Source organism: Centruroides vittatus, unplaced genomic scaffold, assembly GCF_030686945.1.
Source record: "Centruroides vittatus isolate TY-2023 unplaced genomic scaffold, ASM3068694v2 contig_299, whole genome shotgun sequence".
NCBI classification, from domain to species: domain Eukaryota; kingdom Metazoa; phylum Arthropoda; class Arachnida; order Scorpiones; family Buthidae; genus Centruroides; species Centruroides vittatus.
The window spans coordinates 1,975,104-1,990,452 of NW_027121909.1; the positions used below are offsets into that span (position 1 = coordinate 1,975,104).

The 15,349-nt window shown below is 28.3% G+C and overlaps 1 protein-coding gene across 3 annotated transcripts in view; it reads left to right on the forward strand.

Moving 5' to 3' along the window:
* Atg17 (autophagy-related 17) overlaps positions 1–15,349 on the forward strand; it is a 114,811-nt gene that overhangs the window by 45,007 nt on the left and 54,455 nt on the right. For 2 of the 3 annotated variants that reach the window (XM_067267231.1, XM_067267230.1), the window contains 4 exons: positions 2,940–3,124; positions 5,361–5,547; positions 8,330–8,470; positions 8,764–9,678. In XM_067267231.1, coding sequence (XP_067123332.1) covers positions 2,940–3,124; positions 5,361–5,547; positions 8,330–8,470; positions 8,764–9,678 — 1,428 coding nt within the window. The remainder of the gene's footprint in view (positions 1–2,939; positions 3,125–5,360; positions 5,548–8,329; positions 8,471–8,763; positions 9,679–15,349) is intronic. The other variant, XM_067267232.1, reaches the window with a different exon arrangement.

The following is a 15,349-nucleotide window of genomic DNA, read 5'->3' on the forward strand; positions in this document are numbered from 1 at the left end:
ACTGTGCAAATTGCTTATGAGTTGTAACCATCAAACTGATGGAAAAGTTGACACTGAAATACAAATTGGCCAAGAGACTGTTGTGCCTAAATTCAGCTTAAGTATGGAATAGAATAAAAGCACAAAAACTGCTACATATGTTAGAAACTCTTGTGGCTAATAACTGGATAAATGTTTCTTCAGCTGATAAAATTGCTAAGCAATACAAAGACATTTTGTTATTCCCAGGAATTAAACACTACTCCAGACAGCATAACAAGTTTGATTCTTTCTGGCTTAATCTACTACATCAATTTGATGAAATAAAAGAATTTGAGACATTTGTGAAGATGATTTTAATAGTGTCCCATGTTAATGCTTAGGGTTTCCAATTTTCCGGTCTTTTGCTTGTCCCAGGATTTCAGGAAAAAAGTGAACTGTTTTCCGGGATACCGGGAAATTCAGGATATAATTAATTAATTTTAAAATATAAAAAATATCTTGAAATTGAATGATATAATTATTTTTCATTTTTAAAAGTAATTTAATACATTCCGCAACCTCCGAAATCATAATAATAATAATGGTGTGTAAAATATATATTTAAATTACCTTTGAATTATGTAGAAATTTTCACAAATAGAAAAAATTTATTAGTTTGTTGGAAACTGCTTTAAAAAAATGCCTTTGAATTGAGTTGAAAATTTAAAGAAAAAATGAACTTAGATAAAACTTCTAAGTTAGAAGGTAATTTTCATTTTTTATATGATTTTATAAAACCAAAGATGGTCAATACTCTGATCACTCAATCTGGTTATTATTTTAATAATGAAAAGTCCTGCTACTGAAAATGCCCTTTCCAATTTAATGGATGTGGGTGGAATCATCTTTAATGCATTTAAGAGAAGACAAATGTTACATGTTTTTTCACCCGTAGTGTCGAAGATTTCTAGTTTGTTTTCAAGATGCGTTGCAGTACTTCTTTTGCTCTCAAGTATTCTCGATTTGTCTACCTTGGCTGCTTTAATAGCAGTATCAAGCTTATAGCCCAATAATTCAGCAGTTGTTTGGCTCTAATAATCAGATTTATGAAAAAAAACTTTATACTTGCAGACTTTGTACTCATTTCTATCCTTGCCCAATTTGCACAACCTGGCATAATGCAGTTATTGAAGCTACTGGACATAGTTAAAATTAAGACAGCATTGGCACAATTATTCAAGATATTACAGGTTTTGACAAGTAAAAAATACATGTTGATTATTGGCAATCTGTGGGATATCATAACAAGCAAAAATTTCCTGGAATGAGAAGAATTTCCCAGGTTAAAAAAACAGCTGGGATCCTGAGATCCTGTTTGAAAAACCCTAGTAATGCTCATACGGAATGTAGATTTTCCATTAACTAAGAATGATTAACGGCAAACCAAAAAGAACCACTTGTAGTTTACAGGAAAGGAAATAAAGTAGTCATGTCAGCTGGTGGATTGGGGAAGTTGGATATATCAAAACAGTTGATCCATGCAACTTGAAATGCAGCCTAGAGATACAAGTAAGCTATTGTAGCTTTTAAACTGGAAGAAATAAGGTAAGAAAAAGAAGTTTCTGGCTGCAAAAATGGTGAAAGAGCTAAAGAAAAAGATGATGATTTTTGCAGAAACTATTAAGGAAATTGGGGACATTAATGAACATAGCAATGAACTGAACCTTAAAATAAATTCCAGGATATTTTATACTTTAAAAACAAATGTTTTCGATCTTCTCGAGATCTTCGGGTTTCTCTAAATTGGAATGCTGAGATGGAACATTTTTAAAAATTATGTATAAATGAGAATTTTTAAAGAATTCACTCACCAAAAATTTTTTTATTAAAATAATTTAAATTGATAAATCGAATTTAAATCACTTCAAGTAATGTTTTAATTCGATTGCTCCCTTTGGTATAAGGATTGCCAGGCATATGATATTCATTAAAAAAATTCTCATTTATATGTTTTTCAAATAATTTTTAAAAATGTTCCATCTCAGCGTTCCAATTTGGAGAAACCTGAAGAAGATCTCTTGAGCAGATTGAAAACGTTTGTTTTTAAAGTATAAAATATCCTGGAATTTATTTTAAGGTTTTGTTCGTTGCTATTTTTATGATATATTCTAGGCTTGCAGAGTTTGAGCATTAATGAACAATTGCAAGAACTGCAAAAAAGGTGTTATTTTATTCTATAATTAATATAGTATGATTATTTTGTTTATTTTGTGGTATTTACTTACTGTGAATTGCATCATTTGGGAAATATATTGAATTTACATTATAAGGTTGACAGTATCAATTTGAATTTCCATATTTTAATAAAATTGTTATGTTAAACCTGTATGTGATATACAATCTGCACATTTTGAAGAAACAGTACATAAATTGATTAATCAAAATGAATAAAATTAGTCATACTTTATAATAAAGGGAATTGAACTGTGGGTTTCATTTGGTAATAACTTCAAATAAACTGTGAACTGTTTTTAAGTTGTTTTAATCAGTCAGGGAAAAAATGCAATTTTTCATCCTGGAAAACCTGGAAATTTCAGGGAAATTGTCGGAGATCCTGTTAAAAGTTTTGAAGTGGAATTGTTTCATGAGCATTCCTTCTATTTTAACAGCTTTTGAAATATTGGCTTGCCCTTTTTCATTGCACATTTTATTCAGTTGACAAAAATTTGCTTTACAGTGATATTAATTTTTTTTTTATTATTACATGAATTTTTAGTTTAGTTTAACTATTTAATTACTATATAAGCTTAACTTAAACTAGCAGTTTTAGTTTTAAATTAGTTTTTGGTGAAATATATGATGATGATTTTATTAATAAAATATTTAGGAAAAATTAATGTAAAATAAATGTAAATTTTTCACATTTAATAAACATTTTTACCACTTATATAACTAACAACAAAAAAATTATTTTATAGGCTTTTCATAATAATCAAAATCAAGCTGGAAAACTTGGAGATCCATCAATTTTACCAGATTTATGTATAAGTCATCAAAGACAACTTGAAATGTTATTAATTAATCATCAAAATCTAAGAGATATAAGACGACGTTGTGCACGTGCAAAAAAGGAGTTATCTGAAAATTTACATTCTAGATTAAGGTAAAGATATTTAAATTTATTATTAAAACATAAATGTGCTAAATTATTAAAGTTGTCTCTACTGTTTCTATTATTGACTGTTGACTTATTGATTTTTTGTTTTTATCAACTTATATTTGCTTAAAGTAACATACAGTAGGAACCCTGTTTATCTGGAATAAGAAAGATAGACATACAGAAAACCTATATATGCAAAAAAAAAATCAAAGAACTAACTTGAAAAAGTCATAAAGAAAAGTTCTACCCTGCACAAGTGGTCAGGAAACTTATGTACTGTACTGTACATGTACTGTATCTGCTGATAGAAGACAACAAACTGATACTATATGTAGATATGTCTTTTGCTTTATATTTATTGTTGTAAAAGTATATATAATATGCAGTAAATAAAATAAAATGTACTCCTAAACTGTGTTATTGATGTCATTAACAAATTTTTCGGATTTGGCCTGGTTCTGTTTGAGCTAGATAAACTGGATTCCACTGTATATGAATTACAAGAATGAATTATGATTATTTATTATAATTTTAAAATTAAAGCAGTTATATTAATTTTATATATAAATTTATTTATTTGGTTACAAACAAAAATGAATTTGATGTGTTGGAAATAAGAATATTTAATACACAACAAACTGTTAACACAACTATTCTTTTTATTATCATACCATAGTAGATATGGAGAGCCTGCAGAAGATTCAGCATTCAACATTATAATAATGTGTCTAATGAGTGCAACCATTCCAGGGAAAAGTCAATTTACACAAAATATGTGTAAATTTATACACACAAAATCAAAGCTAAACTAAAATTCCAAATGTTCAAATCTACATTGTCTGGCTCCAGTGCCTAGTATCTTATCCTCTTGTTGCTCAGAAATTGAAACTTTCAAAGACTTATAAACTAGAAACTAAATTTCAGAGGCCCATTTTTAGGAAATGCTTGAGAAGTGGGTCCTATTATTTGGACAAGGAGCTGTTTGTGTTTAGAGCTATATGCTCACTAGCTTTCTTTCAAATTGGCAACCTGAACATCTGGTTCTCTCCTTGTGACAGCTTAACACATTACTTTTGCTTTCAAATACTAAACTGATAAGGCTACCAGCACCTGCATTAATTAGTAAGTAAAACTGGTGGTGATTAAATAATATGAAGTATAAAAAAAGTTTAGAACTGGCAAATGGTTGGTGATATTTTAAAATTTTTCAGAGTGACCCCTGCGTATGTTGTATTGTAAGATCTAAATTTTTAAAATATGTTTAAATATTTATGTAATCTTAATGTAATTTAATATCTGTGTTAAAATTGATCATGCTGTAACACTTCTATAAATGATATAGTAAAATTTATGTATAATATTCATATTCAAAAAATATATATATTATTAATAATAAATAATTATTATTTATTATTCAACAAAGATCATTGGCAAATTCTCATTTTACATTTTCCTATTATAAACTTCACATTTTTCTTCAAATATGTTTTATAAGAGCTGCTACAAACTACAGAGAGCAAAATGCTAGCAAACTAGCACACATGATGACGTCAAATGCCCTTTCCCTTTCTTCATGCCTGCATAGTTATCCCTTTGCTAGTGCAGTGATACAATCGTATTCTTGCTGTTGACAGAATTTATCAGACAGAGCAGTCACACTAGCAAGAGAGAGTGAGGCATGTGCAATGTCATTTTACAGTCAAGAACTGAACAATGTGCATGCCAGTTTTAAACTAACTAGGGACTTGTGTTGGAACAAACCTAATATTTGCAAAATACCCAAAAATATTTTTATAAATTTGTTTTGTTTCATCATAATTTCACAATTTCCATGAAAACTGGACAAAATAATTCATCCAGACCATGAATTTAAAATTCGGCCTGGTGGCAACACTAGTCGCTAATCTCTCATGATGCAGCACTGTTACATGAGCAAACGCTGTGTAGATTGCAGCTGCTTTATGCCCATGTAGCTTACCTAGAAAAATGGCTTGTAGCCTTGGGGGAGAAAGAAAGTGGGGCTTTGGAGTGCAAGGCAAGCATATGCTGGCTCCTGTTTCCTGTAGATTGTGGTGGCTCTAATGTGTAATCAATTCCAAAATGTTCATATTAATGAAAGAATGTTGTTTGGCTTTTCTACGATGTAAATCAGACAAATGAATAATAATAAATTAAAAATAATGACAATTGAATTTTATCTTAAATATTTAAAATAAGGATTTAAATAATTTGTTTTTAGGTGGATAATGTTTGTAGAGAAAACTATATGTGATGTAGAAAACAGATTGATGATGTATCATGATATATTAAAAAGATTAAAAAAGTATTTGGAAGTAGTTGAACAAATTCATCTAGCTCCAAAAGTTTATTTAACTGCAGTAGCTGAAGTTGTTAGAAGAAGAAACTTTTCCAGATTATTTGTACAGGTATGTCAGAAATTATATTTTTCATGTTATTAATGATAACTTATTAAATATCAAATATCTAAATGTTATGACACATTAAATATATAAAATCCAAGCTATTATTTGTTTCACATAATATATAATGAGTATCTAATATAATGTTATGATGGTCTCACTGAATGAATAGTTGATTCACTTAATACTAACACACAAAATGTTTGACTAGAACTTTAGAATGTTTGTATGATTTCAAAAAGATGGAAAAGATTTAATCAAAGGAAGCCATCAAGTTCATTACCAGGAAAATTGAAATCTCAAAATAAAGAAATATTTCTGGCTGTTTGAGATATTAACCTATTCAATGTTGAAATTTTTCTCTGTTGCCTGTGACGCCATGTTGAATTTTCGTTGATGTTAAGCCTAACAAAATTTTTTATTTTTTAAAATAATAATCGTGTTTACTGTGTCGTTAAAAATTATTTTTTTATGTTGCACAAACAAAATAAATATATTGAAAAATATAAAAAATTATATTTTAAAAGTTTGTTCTAATATAAAAATTGTGATGCTTAGCGACATCTAGTATCAAAAATGTTCTGATGCAAACACAAAAATATTCGGGATCACCCATGCAGGTCAATGAGGTCAACATGAAAATTTTCGGGAACAATGCAGGACAGGTTAAAGATCAATTCTGATATTTCATCTATGAGATGTTGAGTATGTCACTTTGTTCAAGCGTTAATTTGACACATGATACTCATACTTAGTATATTAAACAGAAAATTCTTTTTACAGGCTAACAAGTGGAAACATTTTTAGGACAGCACTGAGCTTAAAATGCAATCTTTGGCAAATGTAATAATAAGCTAGATTATTAGATGTAGATGAGCTTTTGTTTCTTTGTAAAATAGATTTAGACATTTGATAACATTAGAACATATAATATATTGTATACTGCTAATTGCAACCTATTTTCAACATTTGTGGTAGTCAAGAGTCAAGGGGAAGGATTTACATAAAAGAATTGTAAAAAGTGCATGAAAACAAAAGTGAAAAAACAACTAGTATATGATTACATCCAAGTCACCTTCATGCAAATTCTTGCCACATGATGCTCATCTATTATCTATGCAGTATAATATCATATGTTCTAATGTTTAAATCTATTTTACAAGATAAGTTAGTTGAAATACTGGTAGTTGGTTGCAGGTTTGTCCCTCACCAACAAAATGGCTACAGGTGGAGTTTTCCAGGTTTATGTATGTAATACAGAGGCGTAGCTACTGTGGAGCAGTTGGAGCAAACTGCTTCAGGCACATGGATCACCAGGGTGCTAAGTTAGAAAGGGCAAAATAAAAACTTGTAAAAACATTTGTAAAAAAAAAATTGGATTTAATAATTAATCAATTAACTATCATATTTGAATCCAATTGACAATTTTCACCTGCATATTTTTTTCACATCATCTGATAAAAATATTCTGGAAGGATCAGGATTGTTACAGTTGGTATATCCCTCTAGCATTTCGTGTAGTTTTGAACCTCAACTGCTTCAATTTAAAATGTGTTTTTATACTCAGGTAAAAGAAATTACTTCTATATGCCAAGTTGTAAAACTACTATTAATTCACACCGCAGCCTGAAATAGCTTCTTCGACATTATAGCAGCATGCCTCATTTTTTTAACTTTACTAGTGACGACGGTGACAGAAGAATGAAGTTTTTCAAAACTAAAATTAATCAAAACTTATTTAAGAAGCAGCATGTCATAACATTAGCTTAGCTCTTTGGCTACTATATCAATTGAAAAATCAATAGCTTGTCAACTTGATCTTGGTAAAAGTGATTGACTGATTTGCATTTTTCAACTTAGGACACCTTGGAAATGTTGAGGAATGCAAAAAAATTCAGGGTAATTTCTGTATGTATTGATGTTAGTGTGTGTGGCACAAATTTTTTCACTTTGTTTGAAGCTTAATAACTCCTATGCTTTTTGTTGAAAATTTCTTAAATTTTGCAGGGAGGGTACATTTTGCCACTACAATTTATATATGTAGTACGTACATATTATTAGATATTTTGTACTTAAAGAATTATATTTTGTTTTATTATTATATTTGTATTTAAAAAATTGAATATGTCATTGTTGAAATGCTTCAAATCTCAAATAAATTGTTAAGTAAGGTTTTAAGTCGAAATAATTTGATATATGTTTTTAAATTAGATGTTTAAAATAAATTTTGCCAGACCACTTCCAAGAAACAAGGGAGCACACCGATTCTACTTGTTCCAGGGCACAAAATATGTAGCTATGCCACTGATGTAATATCTAAATAGGGGCTAGTTTTTCCATAGAAAGTCTTCTTGGAAGGTATCTTCCTGTGGAAGATCATCCAAGTGCTGTGTTGGCTTATTTTATTTTTCCAATGTTTTAAAAATTGTTAAACATTATTATTCTAGTTTAAAATATATATGTAAAGGAGTTTACATGACACTATAAGAATTGGTGGCTCTATTTGGGAACTGTTATGCTATAGTTTGATACTTCTAGAATTTTATATTTAGTATATATAATACTATCATTATTTACACTGAATATCTTTCGGTGTTAAAATTGATATAAGTATACAATCTTAATATGATATCATTGTCTTTTTTTGAAATTGTCAAGTTAAAATAAAAAGTTTTTTGAATGAATAATTTTACAATTTTATCTTGATGATTTTGTCTAAAAGTATAAGATTATTTTTTTCATTCATCTAACTTTTATTGTAATTTATTTTATACTTTTTTTTTCATAGTGGTCAGGAAATTTATCACAACAATCATTAGAATTGCATAAAAAGGAAATAGCAGCAAGAAAAACATTTAATTCTCAAATTTCAAATCATTTTCTTCAGACTTTATTTCCTGGAATGAAGGATTTACCACCACCTTTTGCTGTAAGTTGTTTACTATAATCTTACATGCACTTATTTATTTTTAATGATGTATTTTATCTTAATAATCATTAAAAGGAAATTTTTTATTATAAAAAACACGAATTCTACTTGAAATAAAAACTTCATTATTTTTGAAATTTGTTGTTTTATTCTATTAATGGTTTCTGTCAGTATTTACTTCACTTATTTAAAATGTGAGCTTATTAGAATGTTTATTAGTTAAACTGATTTAATGAAACATCATTTACTTTATGAAAACATTCTATTGATGATTTTAAAATTTTCTGTTATAGGTACAACCACCAGCAGTCTTTGATGCTAATTTGCCAAATATAGAAATGGAGGATATAGAAAAATTGAGGCAACTACTTCCTGAATTAGCTAATTATCTGAAAATTCCTCTTCAAAGTGATATGCCAACAATATTTTTGAATTCAAATCAATCTATAATTGGTGGTGATGTTTCTTTATCAAGAGTTTTACAAACTGGCAGTGTGACAAGTCCAACATTTTTAGAGCCTCTACCTCAATTAATAGAAGCTCAGGAACTTGCTGCAGGAGACTGCTTTTTAGAAATTGATAAAGAAATTCTTAGTTTAGCTTCTGAAGCAAGTCCATCAAGTGAATCATTTGAATGTACTGATAATGAAGTTTTAAAATTTCAAATGAAATCTCCAATAAAAAAGAAACGTGACGATGAAGCAGAAGATAAAGTTTCCCAGCCAAATGATACAGCTCGAGAGAAAGAAACATTTTCTCCAATTGAAGAAGAACATGGAGGAGATTCCGATACAGAAGAATTTGAACAAGTGGGAGATTTACCAAAAGACCACAGTCCTAGTGATCTTATAAAGGTGGGTATGCATGCAGGTGAAGAGTCTTCTATGCAAGCTAGGTTTCAAGAAGAAGAAAATGAAAATAAATCACTTGAAGGTCAGAATGGCAAAATGATGTTACTTACAAGAACATATAGTGATGGAGATCTTCATTTACCAGCATCACATTCCATGATATCTCCAGAGTGTTGCACTTCAAATTCCCAAGAATTCTTTTCAGCTGATTTCTTCATTGATGAATCAATGCCATCATCTTATACTGAAAGTAATGGAACTACAAGAGGAAGTCAGAAAATGAAGTCTCATCATGTTCTCATTGCAGAACTTCAGCGACAGTTAGAAGATAAAGCTTCCACTCTAATATCAGTACAGGTTGGTTTGTCGGGCGGAAGACTTAAGTGTTTTCACTAGTCTTGCCTTAAGAAATTTATAGCTTTTGAATTTTATTCAAGAAGTTCTAGATTAAATTTTTAAATTAATATTTCAATTAATATATAATAAATTCCATGTAATTTTAATGTTATTTTTTCTTTCTTTGATAGATTGTTTTGATTTATCTAGAATTTAGCTATTTTGATTTCATTTAAATTCTATTTCGATTTATTACTCATTGTTTTAGATGGTGTCGTAATTGCTTGATTATTATAATGCTGTTTAAAATTATTACAGTTATCATTTTCTTCCATCTTGAATATTAAATAAAATAGGTGAATGATTTTATTTATTCTATTTGTCATACTCTTTTAAGCAGAAATTTGAAATTTTAATCTGTAATTTTCATATTTACTGTGTGTTATTTTACACCTTTTATATAAAATTAAAAGAAAACATTTACAAAAATTAAAGTTCATATCATAAATAAAATATAAATTATCATATGTAAGTTAATTTTTTTATAAACTACTAATAAAATAGTAAAAAAACATAAAAATAGATATAAATATATAATGAAGAATGTGAAAAATAACAACAATAAAATATATTTTAAAAGAATATAAATGAATAGTATTATTGTAAATAATTTGACAGGAATCTGTGCTACTCAAACTGTGGTCAGTTTATTACTTGGCTGTGATGAGATCCCACTTAAAAGTTGATAATTTTTTATATTGCATCAATAAAACTATTTAGAAATATCTTGAAAAGTATTTTAAAAATATGTTATTTTATTACTTTCGTTTTTCTTTATTATTTAAACACTACAGAGGATGGATTGGTGATTGAAATATGCCTGAGAGATTACTTGAAAACTGCAATGCATTTTTTTAAAATGATTAGAACCAAATTTTGTAATTTATTTACTTGCTAATTCAGCCTAAAAATTAAAATTGAAAAACAAAATGCATTTGAACTACATTCTCTTCATTTTATAATTATTTTTAATTTCACAAAAGTACTAGTCTGCAAGGAGTGGTATAAAAAAAAACAAACACAAAGTTTGAGAAGTAACTGATTTAGATTATACATTGCAAAAACTGTGAATATTTAGTAAATATTTTGACTAAGAAGAGATCAAACAATATTTCTCTACAAATTTCTTGTAATTTTTAATTTGGACTGCAATTTTGTATAATGATTTCAATATATAATTTTTTCACAATAGTAGAAACTATAGTTGAAAATTTTAGATGCTGAATCTTCCAATTCTGTTGAAAATTGAATATTTATTAATATCATTCCTATATTGTTTTATGATTATTTTATATAAAATGTTTTTCTTGCCAGTAAAAATAAAACATTTATTAATGGAACAAACATTTTCAACTATGTATAATGCCCATTTTCAGGTTCTAGAATGGAATATAATATATAGAACAGGAAGCACATTTGAAATTAAAAACATTTGAAAATTACAAATTTACATAGTAAACCACATGTGCAAGAGCATAAATATATTAGATAAAACAGAAAATAGAAGTAAATAATCAAAAAGAAAAATATTAAATACAAAATAAAATAATTAAATGAATACAACAATGTGTACAAATATCATGAGTAAGAACATAAATATAGCAAAATGATGATAAACAAATTATAAAACTTCAAATAATGCTCTCCAAGCATGAGACACCATTCAGAATCTTTAAAGTTAATTGAAGTATAGTTAGAAGAATAGTATAGAAGAAATTAATATTTGAAAAAAACTAATGATCTATTTTATTGGAGTCAGTAAACACCATATAAATTTAGTAAAAAATAAAGTAAGTTTGAAATAGCTTTTAAGAGTGAAAACATATTTACAAGAAGTACACAAATAAAGAATTTAATGTAGGAATTTCTATAAAGTTGGGATTAAGTGAGTTTGGGATGAGATTAATGTTAATTTTACTATATTTTTACAGGCATACCTCACTAATATAGTGGTTTAGGTTCTAGATCACTGCTTTAAAGCAAATATTATTTCAAAGTGAAACACATCCAGTGCATCTAAAAGTCTAAAATTGTATTTATATTAAAACTTATTAAGTGTGCAATGGTGATAGGCCTAATAAAAGATGTAAAAGTAAAAACAATAAATAGATAAATCCAAAATTTCTTAAAAGTATGGCAAATTTGAAAAAAAGTAAACATGAATGAAAATTATCCTATTAGTGAAGAACTGTAAAGAAAAGTATGCCTATCCTGTATTTTCATATTTATGATTAATTTGTATAGCTCTATATTAATAGATTTAAGCAGTAAGTTGTGTAACTTACTGCAAAAATTTTTGTAATTTAAAATCAGTGTTCAAAAACAATTTCCACTAGAGAGTACTAGTGATTGAACTGCCAAAATTATCTTCTCATCAAGAGCATTATTTATATGAGAATGGATGTTAGAAAAATGTCTTAGAAGTTAAAAAATTTGTGTTGTAAGAATTTATTCTTCTGAATTTATAACAACAGCATTCCCTGAAGATGGGCTTGATTGTCTGAAAATATATAGGAAGGTTTTTTTGTTTATTATTTTATTTTTCAGTTAATTTGTGTGATATTTGCTGATTCCAATAAAGTAAACCATTAGTTATTTTTATAGTAAGTTGAAGCAAAGCCTCTTAAGTTTTAAGTTGATATTTATTAATATTGGACTAGATATTTTGGCATTATTCAGTATTTGGTCAAAAAGTATGTATTTGATATAAACATGTCTTTGATATTCAGACTGAATACTTGCTTAAAGCTGAACTATTCAGTCAAATAATATCACTTTAGTTTGGTTAGGAGAGAGATAGAGAAAAGGAAAGAACAGAAAAAAAATAGATAAAACACAAAATAGAATGAGAATAACATTTAAAATTACAAATATTTAAAAATATTGATATTCATTTTTTTCTGAAACAAATAGTTTTCATAAATAATATTTGCTCAAAATTATTTATTAATAATCACAATTCAAGTATTATAAATTGTAATGAAGAAACATTAATGCTTCTGCATTCATTGGAGGTAAGTGATTTTGTTGTTTGTCATAAATACTTCCAGCTTTACTGAACATAGTGTATATTCACTAAATACGCTGCTTTATGGGGCTGTCAAAAACAATGGACCTCAATAGCAAGATTCAATTTTTTACTTCTCATTATATTATATACATTTTTATTTAAAAAAATTATGATCATCTTTATTATTGAATAGAAGACACTGCTCTCCCTCTTATTCTAAGTTGTCTAAACCTTCTGTTTCAGGCAATTTCAAATAAATCAGCTGATACTTGGCCAAGTATACAGAATTTGGTAACAGTAAACTTATTTGGTATTTAGTCAAAAACTCCTATTCCATCCATCCCTAGTATCTGTTTTATATATATATATTTGTAAAGACTAAAACAATCACTTATTTTTTTGAAACTTATTGGAAACAGGATTTTAATTCAGTCTTTGAATAAGGTTATCATCATCATCATTAGATCTGATGATACTTGATATTTTCATAACTATCAAATTTTACAATGACTATTAAGAACTTAGAATAAATCTGAAGTTTATTCTAAATGTGTAAGTTTATAATGTGGATTTTAATTTGGAAATTTGTTGTCTAGCTCTAATCTCATTATGTTAATAATTTTTAGTTTGTCTTCTAAACTGAAAGATATTAATATTTATTCGTGTTCAACACTATACATTAGTTAGTATGTGATAAAAATAAAAATGCTGATATAGAGTGTAAAAGGGGAGCAAAAATAGATGATGTACTGTACAACATGTATGATGAGCAGGTACTCACAAATAGTCAGGAAGACCAAACATTTCCATTAAAGTATTTATGGAAAGATGATTAAAGTAAATTACACATTCATGAAATGAGGAAAAACCTAATCTTGACCTGGCTTCATTAGGATGGGTGGTATAAGGTAGATGACAAAACTTACTAAGTATTTGGAGACCTGTGACCAATATTGGGAGAAAGTAGTCAATGAGACTGAAAATTGGCAGGAAAAAAAAAAAGAGAGAGAATGTAGGACAGTTTTAGAAGAGATTGCCCTACAACAATGCCAAGGGCTGCCATATCATATTGCAAGAGATTTAACAATTTTTTCAATATGACATTTAAAGGAAAGTTTGTTGTCAAAGATTGTTCAAAGATTCGAGATTAAGATTGGTTTGAAGAGTGGTTAGATCATGACTTAAAATTTTTATATCATTGGCATAAGAAGTTAGAGGATAAAATTTGACCTGAGGATATTGTGTATGTAAGCTGAGAAAAGAAGACTACTTAATATGGAACCTTGTGGTATGTTGCAGATAATTGAAAAGTCCAGAAACTCTTAATCACTTAACTTTACATGTGCATGTAATGAAATAATTGTTCAACCAAGAATGAAAAATGAGAGTATATCAAAGTAATTGTATAATATAGAATAGTGGTTCTCAACCTTCCTAATGCTGAGACCCTTTAATACAGTTCCTCATGTTGTGGTGACCCCAACCATAAAATTATTTTTGTTCAACTTCATACCTGTAATTTTGCTACTGTTATGATTCGTAATGTAAATATCTGATATGTAGGATGTATTTTCAATGTTAAAAATTGAACATAAGTAAAGCATAGTGATTAATTACAAAAACAAATTTAATTATTTATTGTGAAATATTATTTCTAATTACAAATAAATGAAATTTTGTCTTGAAGCATGGTGTAGTATGGGTAACAGTCTAAATATAACAACAGTAAACTACATTGCTCCATTTTGCGAGAGTATGCATAAAAAACCAACATCAGTGCGAAAGTTGAGATTGCTTCTTTCTCACCAGATCAGAAATTCTTGGGCAGTCTTTGCAAGAGCATAATGAAGATCATCTTCCACAACAAGTCTACTTCTGTATTTAGACTTCATAACTAACAAGCTGGAAAACCTTGTTTCACAAAGATATGTTGTTGGAAATGAAAGAAGAAGAAGCAACACAGTCTCATACAGAACAGGATATGATTGCAAACACTTGATCCAGAATTTTGTAACACATTGTAGAAAAATCAGTTCTAGCTGCATTGCTGTTAATAAGTTCAATAACTTCTCTTGTGCTGTCTCAGGAACATCATTAACTTTGACTGTGAATGGGCTTCTGGGTGTCAGGTAGATTTGGAAAGATGACATTTCGTCTGCAAGCATGTGCAAGTGTTCTTTCACAGAAAATATCATTGTAATCCTTTTGTCTGGTTCAATGTCATATTCCTCAAAGAAGGCAGTTAAAGTAGGCAGCATGTAAATTTTATTTTCATCCAGTTTTTTTTGCCAAAGCTGAAGTTTTATTTGGAATGATCAGATCTTTTCAGACAAATTGAGGTATGTTGCATTTCCTCCTTGCAGTAATAAATTTAACTCATTCAAGATGGCAAAGATGTCAACCAAGTAAGCTATTTTTTGCAGTTCATTTTTATCACTGAAAAGTGCTTCAAACTGTGGTCTTGCTTTCTGATTAAAAAATGTTTTGAGTTCATCACGAAGCTCAAAAACACATTTTAAAACTTTTCCTATTAACAACCATCTCATTTCAGTGTGAAATAGCAGAGCATTGTTTGGCACATCCAACACAGCTGAATATAAAAAGACTGATCAGCATTCATAT